The sequence below is a fragment of the Passer domesticus genome, chromosome 3, assembly GCF_036417665.1.
Source record: "Passer domesticus isolate bPasDom1 chromosome 3, bPasDom1.hap1, whole genome shotgun sequence".
Lineage (NCBI taxonomy): Eukaryota > Metazoa > Chordata > Aves > Passeriformes > Passeridae > Passer > Passer domesticus.
The window spans coordinates 49642645-49662764 of record NC_087476.1 but is presented as its reverse complement, the minus strand read 5'-3'; the positions used below and the strand labels follow the sequence as shown (position 1 = coordinate 49662764).

The window sequence follows — 20120 nt, the reverse complement described above, 5'->3', positions numbered from 1 at the left end:
AGTTTTGGTCACGGATCCAAAGCTGATTTTTTCATGCTTTTAGACAAGCCAGCTACTCCTCCGAGTCCAAGTTTCTCCAGCTCCAGTGTGAGGTACCGTCATCTACAGTTTTCAGACAGGCAGTGGACAAATCTGAACTTAGTTACGGCTAAACCATATGTCTGTGAAACCATATGGCTGTTAGAAATATAAAAATATAATTAAATAATGATTTCAATAAGAATTATATTTTTTTAATTTTTTTTTTTTTTTAATAAAGGCACTATACCCTGTCTGCAGTATTTCTTGCTTGTGAATAGAAAGCAGGTGCTAGAAGATCTAATGTGAGTTTGGACAGGACGAACTTCAGCTGTGAAATGTACTCTGGGTCAACATCATGAGGTTTGAAAGCACCCATGGAGGGCAGTTAACTGAAAGCTCAAGTACACATATTTTGGCACACAGCTTCACTAGATCAGAGGTCACCCTGAATTTTTTGACATATACAGACTTGTGTCTGAACTAAAAATACAACGCAAAGAACCTTTCTGGCAACTCATTAGCCATTGCAGATAAAGCTAAAGGCAAAGACAGGGTTTGAAAAGCACAGACCACTGGGTACCAGCTTTAGATACTGGGTTCGGCTACAGGGGACACAAAAATGGCTTTAAGCCCATATAACTTATCTGCTGATCCTAGACTACAAGTTATTTCTTCATGCATGCTGTGTGTGAGAAACCATGAAGGACAAATTGCACAGCCACCTTGTTGAGGATATAAATGATTTGTATTCAGTGGAACTTCCAGAAGTGCCTGTATTCTGCAGCTGTCAAGAATCTGTACCTGAACACCATCAACTACTTGCAACCTGCTATTAGCTGCTCCATGAGGTACTTCAAGATTTTATGTAAAGGTGTCTGCAAGTCTGTTAATCCTGACTGACTCTGCTTTGATGGATGCCCCATTTGTTTCCTCTGGATCACCTTAGCACAGCACAAAATAGAAGAATAGAATATTATCTTGGATTTTTTTGAGCAATTCTGCTTTTTATGCTTAAAGGAATTATCATTGTGGAGAAAACAAATTTTGTCTAAGCTAAATTTGTAGTGATGTTAATTTGTTACTGTTTCATAAACCTACAAAACCTCCACCCAGCCTCCTGCCTGAGGAAGCATTTGGACTTTTTACAGAACCCTCAGTACCTCTGAAAGCTTTGGACATATCACCTATGGTGATATGTGTGTGTTTCCCACATCCAGTGTGCATGTTCGACAGGGAAAATACCATAATGGGGAAGGTTTTTAAAGCATGTGAGAAAGATTAGAGGGTAGGAAGAGTTTTGCTTTTCATCAGATTTTAATTGTTTTGTTACATGTATGCCACCAGGCCCTCATGTGTCTTCTGGCAGCTCAATTTGATGAAACCACCCAGCTGCCCCAGAGTCACAGAGACACTGCTGAGCCTCACCCAGAGTCTGCTGAAGGATTCCTTCCATGTGACACAGCTCTGATAGGACTGTTTAAGCTTAGATCTCCCTCATGTGGCAATCAAACACAAGTCAATAATTTCAAGCATCTAGTTGATTTTTCCCCCTCCATTTTCAGTACAATTTTGTTCTCAGCATTTTCTTCCCCTCCTTCACTTTCTATTTGAACTTGAACATCACTTGGCATCAGTGAAGCTGACTAAGCTCAAGGAAATCTCAGGAGCCAAATGCATCTTGTTTCCCATCCCTAGTTTCCCACTGTCCCTCACTCCCACCTTATGTTTGATTTCTCACCCCAGCCCGCCAATTGGCTTGGCCCACTGCATAGCCAGAGTGCCAGCCAGATCTGTGATTGCCTTGTGTCCTGCTGTGAGGGATCTCTGGGGCTTCCAGCAGCTAAATGTGCTTTTTTTCTTATTCTAGGAGCTGCCCAGACAAAATCAACTCGTTTTTGCTTTGGTTCATGGCTCCAGCTCTACCATATCCCCTTTCTCCTGGCCATACTCGCTCAGGGGCTTCCTGCCAGTGCGTTCTTTTGGCTGAAAGTATTCTTTCCATGGTAGTGTCCTCCCTCATGGCAGCTCTCCAGCCTGGCAGAAAGGGTTTGGGCAAGCTTGGGGAAATCTAAACAAAGGTCTGTGAAACATTTGTCTTTGGTATCTGTGCAAAGCTACTTCAAAGAGACCTGGACTCTGACAGTCCTATGACAATTCCTTCCTTTTTACCTTCCTTAGAAACAAGGTCCAGGTTGAATTCATTTGTGCAGCAGCTCTCTGCAACACTGAAGCAGAAAGGTAGATAGTGAGGTTAATATAGGAATATATACTGAAGTACATGACAAATCTATGGTTTTTGTCAATACTCTGTCAGACTGATCTAAACCCATTTGAAATGAATGGATATTTTCCTCCTATTAAAACAGCAGTGAATCCATCAGTGCATTGGAAAGATGCAGACCTATTTCCCAAAAACAAAATTTGATGTTGACTGTACTATGCTACTCAGACTCCAGCTGAAACCTGCAATTTATGGAAGATAAGATTTCCAGGCACACTCTACTGCTGTGTAAGTTTTGGAGGTTTTTTAAATATTCATCTATAAACCTCATCTACTGAGATTTGCTATTAATAGACAGGAAAAAGAAACACATTTAAAACCAGAGGAAAGAGCCATTCCTAAGAAACGAAGTGAGGGAGGATCACTTTTCATTGCCACTTTATGTAACTGCAGAACCAAACTATAGGTTCTTGGGAAGTGTGTAATTCCTCTCTCTGCCTAAAACGCTGCTTGAGAATGATACTGTGCTTCATTTTACTGAATGATCTCTTTCTACAGAAACATGTTTCCTCTAAGAAAAAATATTTTTAAAATATCCAGATTTGTATGTCTCTCCAAATCCTTCCCTCCACGCTAAGCAGGATAACTGCTAAAGAGTTACATGGTGAAGAGAAATTGGTTGGCCTAAATTAGCTAAGTGCCACACACCCTAAACAGACTAAAAGCCAACTCATGTTTCCGTATCATTAAACGGTTTTACTGTGGATTTCATATCTACGTTTATATATTACATATGTAAACTTGCTCATCCATGAAGCTTCTTGAGAGACCAGATGACTTTGTGGTGGGGTCAATGACCTAACAGTCTTGAGTCCCTGGATTTGATTTTCAACCTGTGAATTTGTTTTGTGAATCACAATGATTTTAAATGATCCTCAGTTTCTTACCCATTTAAAAGAGAAAACACCTGGTTACTGAATAAAGATGAATTTACAGAATAAAAATGGGGAATAGGGATCCTTTGAGGAGAAGGCAGAGAGCTCCTTTGCAGGGAAAGTGCCTTACTTACAAATTTCATCACTAACATGAAAAGCATCTGCCAAAGCTTTTTAAGCAGTCAAATCAAACAGTTAAATCAGCTCTACAGATCTGATCATGTCTGCTCTGCTCTGACATCTATGTGAAGCATCTATAAATGCTTCCTCAATCAATAGTATTCAATATGGATCATACAATGATATTCATAAATGTTAAAAAATTAAGAAAACACAAAAATATCTTCTCTAGACGCCATTTAGTACCTGTGGTAAGAATAGCCTATATTAAACTAACATTACCTTTCAGCATGTAAAAGGCACATCTTTGGTGCCGGTCAATTTGAAGAAAAACACACAAAGCAAAACCTAGACAAATATAACAAGATAACATGCTTAACCAGATTTGATCAGCCTATCAAAACAAGCACAGATTCTGGTGAGTGGACATTTCTGGTATTTATCTGAGTTGCTCATTAGGAACCCAGTACTTGAATGGATCCACTCAGTGAGGTTCAGCAGATGAGCTTATGGAAGCTGGTGACTCAGCTGCAGGAATAGGGGCATCACTCCAGAGTGTGCAGAACCCCACCAGGAAAACCACTGCAGCAGCAAGCTCCAGCTGATAACAGCAAATGTAAGGTGAAATTACTCCTTCTGTTATCTATGCACAAAGTCTCTGACTTTAAAAAAGAAAAGAACCCAAACATATCTGCAATTCTACAGACAGTAGATGAAGTTCACAAAACAAAATTTAGCCTATATATATAGCATTTTGTTGCAAGCTAATCAAAATTATGAGTAAGTCAAGCATCACAAGGTTCCTAAAACAAAGAAGATGAGTATAAAGGCACGTGAAAATTTAGTATTTTTAAAAATCTAGAATAAACTATTAAACCTTTCAAAATTTACTCCCTACTGGTTTTTATCCTCTACTTTTTACTGTCTGTCTATGTGAAACTTGCCTTTCATATATCCTGAAATCACTATAGGTAAAATGTTTCTACTATTTCCTCTTGAGACTCTTATGCTTTAAAGCAATCCACTTGGAAAGGTGGGAGAAAAGGAAGTTTCTTGATGGGGAAATGAGTGCATCTGATGAACAGTGATTAGACAGTAACAGGAGAAGGAAAAAATAGAAAGAGAAACTATTTAGAAGGTAGTGAATTCATGCCTTGGTCTGGAAAGAACAGGCCATTCTTCAGTACACAGGTCATGAATATATAAGGGAAAGCCCAAAGAAACATGCATGGAAAAATTGCATGGAAAAATCACATCTAGGAAAGGCTGTGCTGACTGACTCCTGCCAAGGGAATCTGCAGACAAGTAGTTCTGGCTGTCACAGATGTCCATGTCCATGTTACCACTGACACCATGGCAAAACAGTATCCAGAGTGACAAAATGAGACAGATGTGAGTCTGCAGAAAAGCCCACACAGACAAAGAAATTCAATGGTTTTCTAATTTTGGGTTCTCGCTCAGCCATCATGATAATGATCTTGAATATTATTGCAATGGTTATGAAAATGCTAATTCTGTTTTACTCAGTCCATTGAACTGGAAATAGTTGCAGGAGCAGACTATTTGAGCTGCAGCACTTCAGCACTCATTTGTATTTCAAAACAGCAGCCACACACTGAATCTCTTCGTAGGTAGTATGAACCCCTGCTCCGAGCCTGTGGCAACTCAACTGTGCTTTTCAAGTCTTTAAAAAGGTGTTTTTGTTAAAGTACTAACTGAAAATTTATAATTGTCGTGTTTCACATACTCAGTGATGGAGTATGAAATGGAATAACTACCTTTTTCTCTACCTCATCTGGCAGTTCTCCACATTTTGGTATAAATGAATAAAGAAATCAAGTCCATTAATTCAAGTTTTAAATCTCAGAGAAAAGTGACCTCCTTAGAATCACAGTGATGAAGAGGGGTAAAAATGTAAATATCAGGTGGAATTAATCTAGTTCCATATTTCTGCTGGCACAATCCATGTTCTCCAGACAGGCAATTCCACCACCTTCTTCCTTCTCATTGTGGGTCTGTGCAGTGCAGTGAACTCTGCTTTCCAGGTTGATTCAGTTTGTACCATATGCTGCACAGCCCATCAAAGCTAAGGCCGGTAGGTGTTCTTTCACTGACTTATGCCTTTTTCCCCTGAGTAATTTCACACATGAATACCTGAGCAGGCTGAGTGAAGGGAGTTAAAACCAAATTTCTCTCATTATCTTTTATATAGCAAACAGACATTTCCACTCTGTTTGATAAATTGATCAAGAGGCTGAGCTTCTTTCCACAATTTTCTATTTTCACCTCCAACACAGCAAATGAAGCTCACCATGACCAAGTGTACTGTGGGATGCACACACTCTCCAGCCAGCAGCAGTACCAGAAGGCTGAGGGCTCTGAGAGCTAGGAATTCACATAGTGCTAGTCCTTTCACTTGCATGGCTGGATGCTGCAGCCATATTACTTTATTAATAGTAACAGGAGCCAGCATCCTAGTCATAGCTCTTTGGTGACTGCCTTGGATCATACTCATGAGGATCTGACAGAGTCTGCCTTAGATCAGCACTGTGACTTAAACTACTGCTGACTATTTTTGTCCCAGCCTATGAGGAAGATACCTCTTTGGGATTCAGAGCTTGATCTGCTCATCAACAGAAACTGAAGCAACCCCCAGCAGGGAAACATGGTATTTTGTAACCCCAAATAGCACCACACACCAGAAGGTTGCTGTGAGTTTTGTAGACTGCATTGAAACAGAAAAAGCAAATCCACCCGAACCTTTATGTGTCCTGCAAGACCTCTCCGAGATTTTTAAGAAATCTCCAAAGGGACCCAAACCACTGAGGTATGGTTTAGAGTGCCTTCCCTGCTCACCAACTGCAGAAGCTGGAACGTCTGAGCAGAAATGTTGGTTCTCTTGCTGAGAAGGGCACAAAGGGGCTCTGGACAGCTTCAGTAATGATGATAACTTCTGGACAGCAAGTCTGTCCACTACCGGCAGGACTGCATTATCTTCACACTTAAATGACCTCCAGCTATTTCTTAGGCAAACCATGAGGATAAAGTCTTAAGTGATGACTTAAAGCCCTCTCTTGCCCTCTGAACACCCTGAGCTGGGATGAAAAGTGAAGTGTGTAGCTAGTTACTCCACATCTTTGATCATCACTGAATGAAGGAGGTTTGTCTCAACACCTTACTGATGCCAGCAGAAACAAAGCAAGAACTTTCTGGTTTGCCTGAACCACAGTGAAAAACCTGACAGTGAAAACCCTTGTTGCCATTTGATGAAAACACAGAAGCCAAAGAAGGATTTTCTTGTCATTTCATGCATGGCAGAAAGGCCATACTTCTCAGTTCCTGACGCTTGCTTGCACTCTCAATACGACCTAACTCAGATGAAATGCTGTCCATTACTATGGCTTATGCTGAATTGAAAATGTTGCATAGAAACCGTGATGACAAGGAACCAGATGACACATTTTTCAGCTGATTCTGTTGTACTGCTTGCATGTTTTACTCTGTGTAAAACATACTGATCTGTGCTTTCTGTCATACAGCAGCACCTTCTTTTTCAGTTCCTGAATGATTTCCCACAGTGGTCAGTGGGAAACACCTAAGCTTTCTTACCTTTTAGATGCTGAGGTTATCTACAAGGGAGAAAAATTAGGAGGATTTACTGGAAAACTGTCTCCACCAATTCTATTAAAATTTAGGAAACTTAATAGATTTCCTGGAATTCATTGGTGGAATGAAACAAACTTATGCAGAAAACAAATAGCATTTTAGGAAAAATCTCTGAGCTTGACATAGGCAGCTGTAAGGCAAATACTGATTTTGCACAAAACTGCACGATTTCATGCTTCTCAAATGGCACACTTAGAAAAAATTAATAATAGCCTGTTCTTCCTAAATACATGCCTGATAGGGCAAAATGTTTGTGTGAAATGGCTTATCTTCATTTCCCGAGTGCCAGGAGAAATGGGAACGCTGATTTCTCTTCTCTTTCCCTTTGTTGCCTCTGACATCAGACGTGGAGAAAAAAGGAGCCTGTGTTCAGTACCCCCGCGGTACCAGCAGTCTGTCTAATTAAAAAGTGCAAGGTAGAATGAGTCCTGCAATCTGTTTTAATCTTATCTATGTAGGAAAGAGATTTTTATGTGTAGTTAAAGCACTTCTATTACATTTCTCTAATTTCCTGTGAGCATCCTTACTATGGCATAAGGGGGCTTCATTTCTGGTTATTTTATACCAATTATTTGGCAAGCGAGTGGTAAAGGACCTATGCTTTCAGATGTTCTCAATACAAAAAGGAGAAGCACAACGGAAAAGCTTATAAAATCAATTTTCCCTCACCCACTTTTATCTTTCAGTATTCTTTGTTGGTTTTCTCTATCAGCTGCCAGTTGCCATGTGTCTTTTTGGGTTTGTGTGCAAGTATTTAATATAGCAGCAGCTGTCTGCTGTAATGATTCTCTATTACTGTACATGAGGCTAATTGTGCTCAGTGTGTTCAAAACCGCAGTTACAATAACTGATTCATCTTGGATTCTTTGTTTATATTTTTCTGCTGAATCTAACAATACAGTTAGAAATTCCAGTAGAAATTCCTTCCCAAATGGTGTCATTTTCTTCTGGCAATGCAAATGGGAGGCACTCCTGCCCTGAGAAACAAGGACTATGCAGCTGCAGTTACCTTACCATGAGTGACCACGCCAGCTGTCTGGAGGGAGTGTGACACGGCTGTTTCATGTCAGGGTTCTCTGTAGTGTGACACATTTGTTGCTGGCAAAGAGAGGCCAAACTTCAGGAGATCCAAGAGCTCTGAACTGAGTCGACTTTCAAGGCAGGTGCATGAGGGAATCAGAATGGAGAGCATGTCCTAAGCTGTCAAATCCAACCCCCCATTACTGCTTACAATCAGATGATATATTCCATCTGGCAAATCCTTCTCATGCAAGCATTATCAGGGATCTTTTTCCACTTCCCACAAACCTATTTGAAATTATTCTGGAACCTCCCTGCTATGATAGCAAAAAAATCCCCCTAATTTCAAAACATTCTCAGTTTCCACCCATATGTTCTTGTATCATTAGATCAAATAATTCTCATTTTCTCTCTGTGAATTTATAAATTAATTCATATATGTTAAGGTTCCACAGTCCCTCCCAACCCATCAAAGCTATGTTACAGACAATAGATTTTTTTAGGGATGTGCATATTCAGTACATTGTTAGGGGCCATATGGTTACTCTGTCAAGGCTTTGAAGCACATAAGAGAAAAGCTGTGTTTGGCAGTCTTGAGCTGACAGAAAAAAACCCTATAGCTACAGCTAGAAAAGTGCTGTCCCTGAGATGGTAAGTTGTCCTGTCCAATGGCATTAGCACTTCTCCATCAATACCAGAAATACCTAGACAGACTCATTTGGAAACAGCTTTGTCACGACCGTGCTCAAATTCTTCCCATCTGTTGCCACAGACACTGCCTCGCACTTTGTGCTTCACAGCATTTCTCAATGTCAGCCAGTTCTAGTTGCCTGATTATTCTAATTCTTCTTCCTACTGAGGGTGCCAAATCTATTACTACAGTCACTACACAAGGCTGGTCTTCAGACCAGCTCTGGGACCTCCATCAGCAAGTTCCTTCAAGCATGCTGTTTCTCTCAGCACATTGCCTTGTCCTTTATCCTCATTAGCCAGTTTCTCACCTGGCTTCCAATCTTTACATCACTAATCCTGCTCTTCAGCTGAACTGATAATTTTCTGTGCTGCACTGCACAAAAGCCTTGCACATTAGATCTACCATTTGACTTTTCCCTATAAAAATCTGTTAAATTATCGGACAGACATCAGATTTAGACAGGATTATCTGTCACGTGTGAACAAGCTTGCATGTTATCCAATATTTCATTTATCTCCATCTTCCTAATGATGTCTTTTTCCGATTTTATTGCCTACTCCATAACAAATTTGAAGCATTCAGATTATTGTGTTCTGTTTCTACTTCTGACATAGTAATTTCCATTCTATTGAAGACAGTGCATTGTCTTCACATTTAAAACTCTCATCCTTACTGAATATGACAGAAGGTCCCAATTTTGTTTTGGTGCCAAGTGAAAGGTTGTTTAATTTTTGTCTCCACTGTCCTTGCACAGCAAAACTATTTATTCTCTTAATAATACAAGAACTTTTGGCTGCTTGTTTCACTTTCTTCTTCATTGCCAGGCTTGGTTTATCTTTTACAGTAATTAGACTTCACTTCCTCTCTTTTTTACCTGCACAGTATTAGTTTGTTTTGTTGTTTTTGGTTTTTTTTGGTGATTCCTTGTTTTCTGTTTATTTCTAACAATTTTTTAAACAGATGTTTTGTCCAGTTGCATCTGGAGTTTCCCCCTACAAGTTGTCCTCTTGTCCTTAAGATATAAAATTCAGATTACTATAAGTTAAAGCTATTAAAAATCTCCTTCAGATCCATTATGAGCCTTTTAACAGTGTTCCTTGCTAAACTTAATTAATGTAGGTGGTGGGAATTATTCCAGAAGTTTAGTCCAGCTAATAAAACTACTTGTCAGCAGTGGTGATGTCAAGCATGTATCCCATATAATGGGTTTGAAAGCTTCCAGTTTAGTGGGAAGGAGGAGTTTAGACAAAAAGATGTTTTTGTAGATGTTAGAGAAGCTAATAAAATACTCCACTGCTTAGATTGAAAGCATGTAAAAGTGATGTTTTCTAACTGATGTTTTGTGTGTTGATCCAATTCTCCTTTCTGGTAGGAAAGAGAAGCTGATGAGGATTTTTTAACCCTGTATGTCAGTGGCATTCACTGATTTGGCTGGTAGGAGGCACAACTGGAATAAGCACTCCAATCCAGTTGTATATCAAAACAGATTTTAAGTAGGTTCCTTCCTGGCAGCTCATAGACCATGGCATAATTTGTAGGCCACACATAATTCTTTGCACACTTCCTAAATATCCTACCTTATTTTCTGGTTACTACTTGAAATAGACTTTACTCAGTTCCATAACAAATTTGTAATGAAATTATTGCATTTAACCCTTAGCATTTTCTTTCAAAGATGATTCTGTCTACATCTCTGAGGGACTTCTACTCTTTGATTCCCTATGCAAAGGTGAAAATAGCATCCAATTCAAAGAATCATAATTTGAAAATCTTGTAGATTTTCAATAGCTAAACCTTGTTTAAGCTTTTGAATGCAACTGCTGCCTTGCTAATTCATGACCTTTTTTTTGGCTTTCTTTCCTGGGTTGCAAATTATTGCTGAGATATGTAACTCAACACATTCATTGTACTCCCTTGTCTTCAAAATATGCTTGTCTTGGGAAATGCTGAGGTTTTTATTTATGCTGATTTTTTTCCCCCACAAGTAATTACAAAACTTAGCCTCTTGGTCTTTGCTTTCATATTCACTGAGCATCATTTAGAAAAAGTATGTTGTCAGTAAGATCCATCTCTTTAGATAGGATGGCTCCATTATGTTTTTTTGTCTGCACTTTTTCTTGTGATAAAGAAAAAGAGAAAAGATAGTTATTTGCTACAATATTTTTTGGTCTCAGCAGTTTGCAATCCATTTGCTGGTTCTTTGATATTATGTATCTTTATTGCTGTGATCCCTCAGCTTTCCTTTTCCAACCCATATTCACCAGCACCTTTAAAATCAATATGGTTTTTTTGAAGATTTATCATTCAAGAGTTAATTCCAGTAACAGGAAGAGTTCCCCTAATATTTTTGAGCTCTCATACTGGGTAGGAATTAAAAGCTATTTACTTCCTTCAGATTGTAACAACTCTACAATGTACTCTTGTGGTATCCTTAAGAGCTCTCTGAACAATTCCCTAATAATTTTTTCACTAATCCCATAAATTTTACATTTTGACACTTGAGGTATGCAGGAAGGTATGACACTAAGAAATAGCAAGAAGTGATTCAGGAGCTACCCACAATAAAAAGGGGGTGCTGGTGGCGTTTGCTTTGGAGCGTTCTATGATCAATTCTAAGATGTGCTCACTTAGCATTCCTGTTTTGATAATTAGGCATTTTCAACAAAAATGCATTTTCCTAGAAAGCTTCAAATCAGTTCTGTTGTGTGCAGTCTTTTAACACAAGACCAAATGAAAAAATCCTAAGCTAAAAGCACAGAAAACAAGCTAAAAAACTTTACGTTTAGATGAGCTAGTGTCTGAAAAATATATTTGAAATCAGAGCTTTTATCATAACTTCTGCAATATGAATGCCACATCATTTACACCCTTCTTGATGCCCTCCAAAAGTGAGTAACCATGTTTCACTATTCATGCTTTGCAACTAATGAATCTATTGCAAGATAGCACTGCGGGAGGAAGACATCCTTCTAAAAATGCAGTATTTTAAAAAGCTGCCATATCTGTGCTGTGTTGTTAAAAATCTGTCAGGCTGTGCATCTTGGTGGGAGGCATTTAGTTTTCCAGCTTCTACTCTCTTCTGTCATTTTACGTCATAGCTTTTTTATTGTATGCCATCCTGCACCATCACAAAAAGGGTGAGTGGATGGGGCCCTTGCTCTCACAGGAATTTGTGTGACCAAAGACACACTTCACTCCTTTCCAACTCAAGGCAGCTCTTTACATATAGACACCTAACTATTTTCTAATTGACTAGAATTTGGAGGAGGAAATTCAAATAGCTAACCAATGAAATAAATAAATTTAAAGAAATTTGAAAACGATGTTGCTTAGATGAAAGGCATGTAGGCAGTACAGCTTCATGGGAGCAGAGCTGTTGAGAGGGACTCCCACTGTAAGAAATTTAGTACTTTGGAAAAGAACACACAACATGTACATAGGTTGGTTTTTTTTGGTTTTTTTTTTTTTTTTGCACATTACCAATGACATAAATAAAGAATTAACTAGTAATATGACTTACCCTCATTATTATCACAGGCTTAGAAGTATTCAGAAGGATAAAAGCCCTGTGTGATTAAGTTCCATTAAAACAGAAAGTTTATGGATCAAGCAGCCTGCATACACAATTTAATCAGGACAATACCGTTAAGTACATGACTGAGAAAGTGATAGTGTAAAAAGCAGCTTTTTAGCCTGCACTGCCTGCTTCCCTAGAAATAATGATGCATCACTGACAGCACCACTGACAACACCACTGCCAAGTTTAAAATAGGTAGGTGTTAGTTCCCTAACAAGTGCAAGCAAAGAATAGGATCTTACTGACTTCAGCTAATACTTTCAGGGAAGTTAAAAAAAAAAAAAAGGTGAGAACATAAACTGAAGTATTTTCTCAGTGAGGTCAGAGGTTTGGGAGAAGTCTCACAGATGTTTATGGATGGCTGCCAAATAAAAGTCAAAGTAATTAACAATCCTCCCCCAAACCAAACCAATTTTGTTTAAGTCCTATCAAGCCACAGACTTTGTATCCATCCTGCTCCAAGAAAATCCAGGACTGCCTGAAGCACATAGAGTCAAGGTCAAAAATAAGGTTTTATCTGCATAGTCATGAAACTGTGAATTTTTCTAAAGATTATTCCTTGAGTGGCAGGCTTTCCTAATTTAGGAAAATGAACTGAAGCGCACCAAAGACAGCAGAAAAACTCACACTGGCTTCAATATATATTTCTAGCAAGGTCAAATTTTCACTACAGTGAAGACTCTGTAAATCCCAAATTCACAAGCACTGCTCAGGATCTGTGCCAGCCAAAAAAAACCCAGAAACCCCCTTCCCCCAGCCTTCACCCTCTCTTCTCCACCGAGAAAACTCCAGTCTTCATGGCTTGTTCTTGCTGTAATGGGAAGATTGTCTTCCCACTGGATGGACACTGTTAGAATTAGCATTGAGAAGCAATTTTTAGAAACTTCACTTAGTATCAGCAAATGAGGTCTCAACTAGCATAATTTCAGATTTCTGGTCCTGGAAAGTTTTGAGTATCATGTTTATATGTCCATTCAAGTCCTTCATCACAGATACTCTCTGAGATTCTAAACTGAGATACATGACTTCCCTGATTCATTATGAAATACATGCATTTTCTTCATTTGGGAATTGCTACTGTATCCAGAAATTCTGAATTTTTATAGCTGCATCTTGGATAAAGTCATGAATGAATTTGCCAAGGCGTAATATAATTGATTGTGCTTGGCTTGCTAGGTAATGATATAATATAGTGTGACACAACCTGCTAGTCCAGAACACAATCAGCATTCATGCTCTAGCTGCTGGAAAATATAAAATAAACTGCTTAGATTATTTAGTGAGAACCTAATTTGCTTAGAATGACTAAAGACAACATGGAGCTTGCAAAAGAAGCTAACAGAAAAGAGCTAAGAGAAGAGCTAAGGCTGAGAATAAAATTTAAAAAAGAATACTGCTACAAAAAATGCCCCCATATTTATAGAAAAGTTCTAACTCTGTGCACCCAGAGAGGAGGCCCTGAATTTTTCAACACCACTTGTGTCCATGTATCCATAACAAAGAATGGCCAAGGACAGTCCTGTTACTTGTGCTAAAGAAGAAGGTAAAATGAGAACAGACCAGCTAGGAAGGTTTTGAACATAAAAATTGCATAACACATCTCAATATGGTGAGAAGTTAAAAAAATAGTGAAGATATGGTGTTGTATACTTAAATGCTATGGCAATGGTGGATATTCAGCTACCAAAGAGGCAAGACGCATTTCTCCATCCGCTGGAGTATGTGAAATCAACTTTTGATTACAGAAGAACTAAAAAGACATCTTTTATTTTGGGGATGCAAGAACTTTTAAGAATGATGCATTAAAATATAGTAATCTATCTCCAATTGAAAGCTATATATTTTTACATTTTAATATTAAAAAAAATCTTGAAAAATCAACATCTTTAATTACATGTATATCACCAGAATTGTGTCAAGTTAACAGGTTGAATTTCCAGCTTCCATGGTCCTGGAAAATGTTCTGTGCAAAGAAGATGCCTGCATGTGGGGTAAGACTAGAGATGCAGCTGTTTATAATAAACTCACTCGTGTCCTGCATGCAATGACTTTGTAAGGCTGTATTTCAAAAATGAAATGCTAATGACTCAAAACACTTCAAAGACAATCTTCTCTTCAGTTTGGTTTCAAAAGCTCTAAAACTCAGTTAAACTAATTTCCTGCATTTTCCAAGGATTTTCATAGGTCTATTGCTATAGGTGCAATAAACCTGTCTGGTGATAAAAGTAGCAGCAGAGGGAAAAATCACAACTGTTTCTTGAAAGCCTCATAAAATGATATTCTGCAAGGCACTAAACCACTCAGTTGATCCTACCTGAGCATAAACCCATTTGCTTCCCAGTGAAGTGGGGCTGTGCCCACTGGCCAGTGCAGAAAAAAGCAGAAGGAGCTGCAGGAGATGTACAGATGAGCTAGGAACAAAACAGTTCTTTAAAAGCTAGGAAACAAGCAAGTGTGCACAGTCCTAGGAGGGGAATTAATTCAGATCACTTCATGCCAACATATTAGACTTCATTATTGAGTGCAAGTCACACATTTCACAGTTCCACTTCCTCAGATGAAATGATACCTGATAGCAAACCATAAAGAAAAGGGGGAGGTCATCTGACTGTGAACAGAAACATGGTAACTAAAGAAGAAACCAAATAACTAAGTGAACTTTAAAATCGTCATGATCTTTGCATATAGCCTTTCTCTTCAAATTTCATCTGCAATGTAAGTTTGAAGGGTGTGAAAGGAGACACTGACAACTTGAGAAATTGATGCTGCACTTCAGGTAAAGGTCCTTTCAAAAAGCCTTGATAAAGGTCTTCTCCTTTTCAACACTTCAGCTGGGAAGAAGAAAGGAGAGACATGTGAGTTGTATGGAGTGCAGGACAAGTATAAATCACAGAAGAAATGCAGTGATGAAAAATGCCAGTGCTGGCTTGCTGTCTATGGGGTAACTGGCTTCCTAGAGAAACAGAGTAAAAAGCATTGCACCAGGTGCTGGAGGGACCAGGACCTCGAGCTGAAGGTTGAAAAAGCTGGAGGATGAAATCCAACCAGGTGAGGTGCAGAGAAGGGCTTGCTCTGATTAGTGAACTAAGGGCTGAGAGATGATGATTCCTCTCTACTGATGTACCAATGGAGTAAAATGCCATGGAGATGGGCATTCCTGGTGCTAAATGGATGCTCTTGGTAGAAAGATGAATGGACCAAAACCAGGTACAAGTAAATTTATGCTGGAAATAAGGAGGTTTGTAACTGTTGGAGAAGTAATGTTCTGAAGGTCTTCAGAACCTCGGCAGCAGTGGAGGTAAAAAACCTGGATAGCTTTAAGTAATTGATAAGTTTATGAAAGCAACAGCATGATACATACAGCAACCATAGGAGGATGAGACTTTCAGTTTTCTAATAATTAGAACAAGGGGCAGAGGGGAGCATCATTTACTTCAGATATGGAACTCAACCAGTTTACCAGGATACATGTTGAGATGGGTGCTTTCAACCAGAAAACCTCCCCATTCTGAGCCTTCTACTCTTGAACACTTTTTCCATACAGGTCTTGGAGGGAGACCAAGATGCCATTATGGATGGGAGCTGACATGCACTTACTGTAGAATGATGGGGGTCAGTAAAGCTGAAAATTCTGCCTTCCTGGCTCTGCTAATGTATCCATCAGACACAAGGAAGAAATTACACCTTTAACTCAACTTTTGCCTTGCAAACACAAACTCTAAAGTGTCTGAACTTCAGAGTTTGTGTTTGCAAAATTGCCTTTTTTGTTAGGTTTGAGCAATGCTGAGCACAGAGCTGTTCACCTTCTGCTGCCTTTTGAGTCTTTCCCTGTACTGGAGTTTGATTTTGCTAGTACACCACCACCACCACTATTTTCAGAATAACATTTGTCTTTCACTGTGTAATGTAGTAATTTTTCTTAGAAACAGTGGAATATCACCCCTAAATACATTTGTCTGTGTGTATCAAATAATACTAATTACAGGAGATAGTTTTCAGATAACACCTAATGTCAAACACTTTGGGTTTGAAGCATGAGGCAGAAAGAAGGAGAAATGATATCACCATGAGACAGAGCTGCAAAGCAGCAGGCAACCCCTACATTATGTTTTTAGTCAAATTTTTGTTTCTATTCTTGCTTTTCTTGTGCCTGCAAAATTCTCAAAGCCACAAAGCCAAAATAAAAGACAAACAACTTTGTGTCGAACTCTGAAGATTTGAACTTTCACTGTCACATTCAGATTCATTCAGGTACTATTACTATAACAAAATCTGATTTGAGTTGATTAGACACTCAGAATTTTAAGGCTTTCTTTTGCCTAACACTTCTAACACAATTTAGCTATCAAGTAACCTCCCTCCTGTGAATAAATGATGGTAGAAATCAATTGCTTCCAGCACTGCAATGTTATTTTCACAGGATGGACACTGGCGGGGGATAATTGTGAATAATGAAGTGCCATTCCTTGTAACTGGAGGTCAAATGTGGTCCTGTACCACATGGTGTTTTAAATATTAGGGGACATGGGAGGTCAAAGCTTAACTTCAACACAAGTATGCTGCACATTTTGGCATTTACAATAAGATGCAAGTCACTGGTATCGCCAGGAGAAAGGTGTAATTTATGAACAATTTAGTTATGAATTCAGAATCAGTATGAATGAAATAGCCTTGTTCCCAGGCAAAAAAAGTCTGTGGGACTTTTGGAAGAGTCCTTCCCTTCATGCTGCCACCTTAGGTCTGTTCACAGCAGTTGAAAGTAACCTTTGATAAGTAAACTGAAATTAATGATACAGTGGCTGATGAACAGGTACTCAAATCTTAAAACTTGTAACAAAAAGACCAAATGAGCTCTCTTAGCAAACAAGAAATCAAAAAATAAAGTTGGTTTTAGTGTAGGAAGCCTGAAGTAAAAAAAATCAACTTGCACTTTAACTGTTTAGATCTAGCAAAGCTTGGAGGCTTCTTTTGTTTCCTCGTCCTTAGCTGATGCTTCTTGAGGCACACTGCTATCACCCAAACACACCTCTCATTTCCACGTACCTTGTAGTGGAAGAGGAATAATCCACAGAAGAGGCTGTACAGGTCAGCCGTGAGCAGGGAGAGGTTGACGGCAGTAGCACTGGTTTTCTTTATGACCACTGGCATGAAGCTGTAGAGGCCAAACATACAGGCACTAAAGCCAACATACAGCAAGCCTGCAGAGGAGAAACAAGAAGAAAAGTGACGTCACAGCCTGCAGAAATGACTTTGTTGGGAGGAAGAAGTTTGTGCTTTTAGGAAAAGAAAGAATAATGCTTTTTCAAAGAAAAATTCAAATTAATAATGTACACATACATAGAGAGTGAAAACCATATCAACACTGGACACAAGGTCCTTTGGGATCTTCATAATAGCAGAGGTGTTTCAAATTGGTGTCTTATACTACCAGTGACTAGCTCATGTCCAACATAGATTTAGACATAATGATGCATTTGAACGTATCTAATCCAGTCTCTGCAGGAGCTGAACATCCCCAGCACCAAGTGAGTTCAGCTGAGTTGGATGGAGCACACAGTATTTTCTGGGAATGGACCCAAAATATGAATGCAATATTATTTGCAGAGGAGTTAATGAGCAAATGGATGAATGCATGAGGACAGCACTCAAGTGTCAGAGGTCCTAGTCCTATTTTGCCACCAAAACTGACAACTCACTTCACAGTTTTGCACCTCTGTTCCTCTACTCCTTTTTTTCTGCCTTCCTCAATAAAACTTTTGTGAGCTGAAACTCTTTCCTGCTACATGTTTACAGAGTGCCTCACACAAATTAGATTGTTAGACATTAATATAATAAAAATACATTACAGTAAAAATCTAAATTAATTTTAAAACCTAAATAACTTACTGGGAAATAATTCATTGCTTCAGTTATTACTTGATAAATCCCTAGGCAAATTAATCAATATGAAGTTAAAAAACCAGCAAACACTTTACTCATCTGCTCTCATGCAAATGATATTTCTTAGGCTGCTGTATGCTGAGAATTCCCAACTGATATATGGATAAGCCTAAATTTAGACTCATGCCAGCTCTTCAGAACTAAAAGTTGTAGAAAAATCTGATTGCCAAAGTCCTGAAAGGGATTAGAAAGGATAAAAAAAAAGGCATATAATGGCCATATATCTGCATGTGGATCAATTTAGTTAAAAATTCTTTAAAAAAGCTTTCTAAAGGACAAAGTCAGCTGTGACAGATCGAGTCCTTTGGAAGCATATGAACTGAAGTGTACATTCAACTGAAACAAATGCAGCAGACACAAATTATCAGCGTCCATACATGTTATGGCATGATAAGGAATTTGAATTTATATTCAGAATATGGACAATCATGGTAAAAACTGCTTTTACCCATAGGTAGCAAATTTATAAGATGTACAGATAACTGGTACTGTAACTGTACAGATAACTGTATACTGGTAACAGAATTAAGTTTTAGGCAGTGCTTGAAAGCTGCTTTATTTAAACTTTGTGACTCTTCTTTAGCAGACAAATGATTGCACCATGTGGAGTGTAGTTTTGGACAATGGGAAATTGTTTTGCATACAGAAGCATTAAGCCAACTTTTCTTCCAGGCTTAAGAAGAAGAGGTCAGGCACTAAAGCCATTCTGGATGAGAAGCTGGCATTGTCAAAGTACAGTCTGCAAATCACCAGCTGGTCCACCAAGTCTCTGGTTGTCTGGATTTAACACAGCTTTGCTGGTTTATGCACTTAACTTACAGTATAATTTTATGGTACTGCCTTGGTGTTCATATTATTTGACAGCCAGCTTCACAGGTTGCTTTTCCAAAGGGCATTTCAGTTCCAGTGGAAAATTGCTTAAACTGCAGCTGTCCTAGCAGAGTTGAATATAAAATGGCATTTCATTTACAGCTTCAAAATATATGTAATATCCACTAGCTGGGTGGCATTCACTGGTGACAATAAACAAGTGAAATTAACATCATATGATTTTCAGGTACATATGCTTCTTAGAGGGACAATTTTGAGCCTGAAAACATGTTTTAAGCCAACAGCTTGAAGCATCAGCCTCCTCAGGTACCCATGCAGTGCAAATAGCAGCCTTGGGAATTGCTTCAAGCGCTGCAGTCCCAGCAGACTCCAGAACCTCTCTGGGAAACCTACACTGCTGCCTGCCTGCCCTCAATGTGAAGATGATTTTCCTTATATCCAGTCTGAATCTGTCATTTGAGCTTCTGTCTGCTGTCTCTCATCCTCCTGCCATGCACCTCTGACAGAGCCATGCACCAGCTCTGTCCTTTTGATAACCTCCTTGTAGGCAACTTCTTTTCCACAGGCTGAATAAGCCCCAGTACCTCAGCATTTCTCCATTTCTCTTTACACTTGGTGTTTTCACACAAATAGGCAGGATCTGTCCCTAGGGACCACTCTAATACAGCCCAAGTAGGACAGAGACCAACATGACTTGAGAACTTCTGGTCTTGTTCCTGAGCAAGGTGGTTGAATGTTGCATGGTGCAATGATGTACAAATGTTGCCTTTGTCCTTTTACTCCAAAAGCAAATGTTTTATTGGCATGAAATGGAATCAGTTATGATCTTCCATACTGCCTTGGAACAAAGACCATTCAGAAATATTCAAACCCCCAGTAAAAAAGGACACTTCCTTGGAGCTACAAACTGGCTTTTCTCTTAAATAAAACTGATGTGAGTTTATTTGTTAGTATTTCATCTATCACTAGAAAACTTGTCATGGTCTCTCAAAACTGTAAAATCATCCTCCTTTCAGTCTGGTTGTCAGCAAGTATTAATACTTTAACCTTCAAGGATACAAACAGAGCTACAGTGATTCACAGTAAGTGTGAAGA

The 20120-nt window shown here is 38.9% G+C and overlaps 1 protein-coding gene across 3 annotated transcripts in view; it reads right to left on the bottom strand.

The window, feature by feature from the left end:
• SLC35F1 (solute carrier family 35 member F1) overlaps positions 1–20120 on the bottom strand; it is a 225747-nt gene that overhangs the window by 4349 nt on the left and 201278 nt on the right. For 2 of the 3 annotated variants that reach the window (XM_064413006.1, XM_064413008.1), the window contains exon 7: positions 17298–17452. In XM_064413006.1, the coding sequence (XP_064269076.1) occupies positions 17298–17452 (155 nt within the window). Of the gene's footprint in view, positions 1–7127; positions 7362–17297; positions 17453–20120 lie in introns of those variants that run through there. The other variant, XM_064413007.1, reaches the window with a different exon arrangement.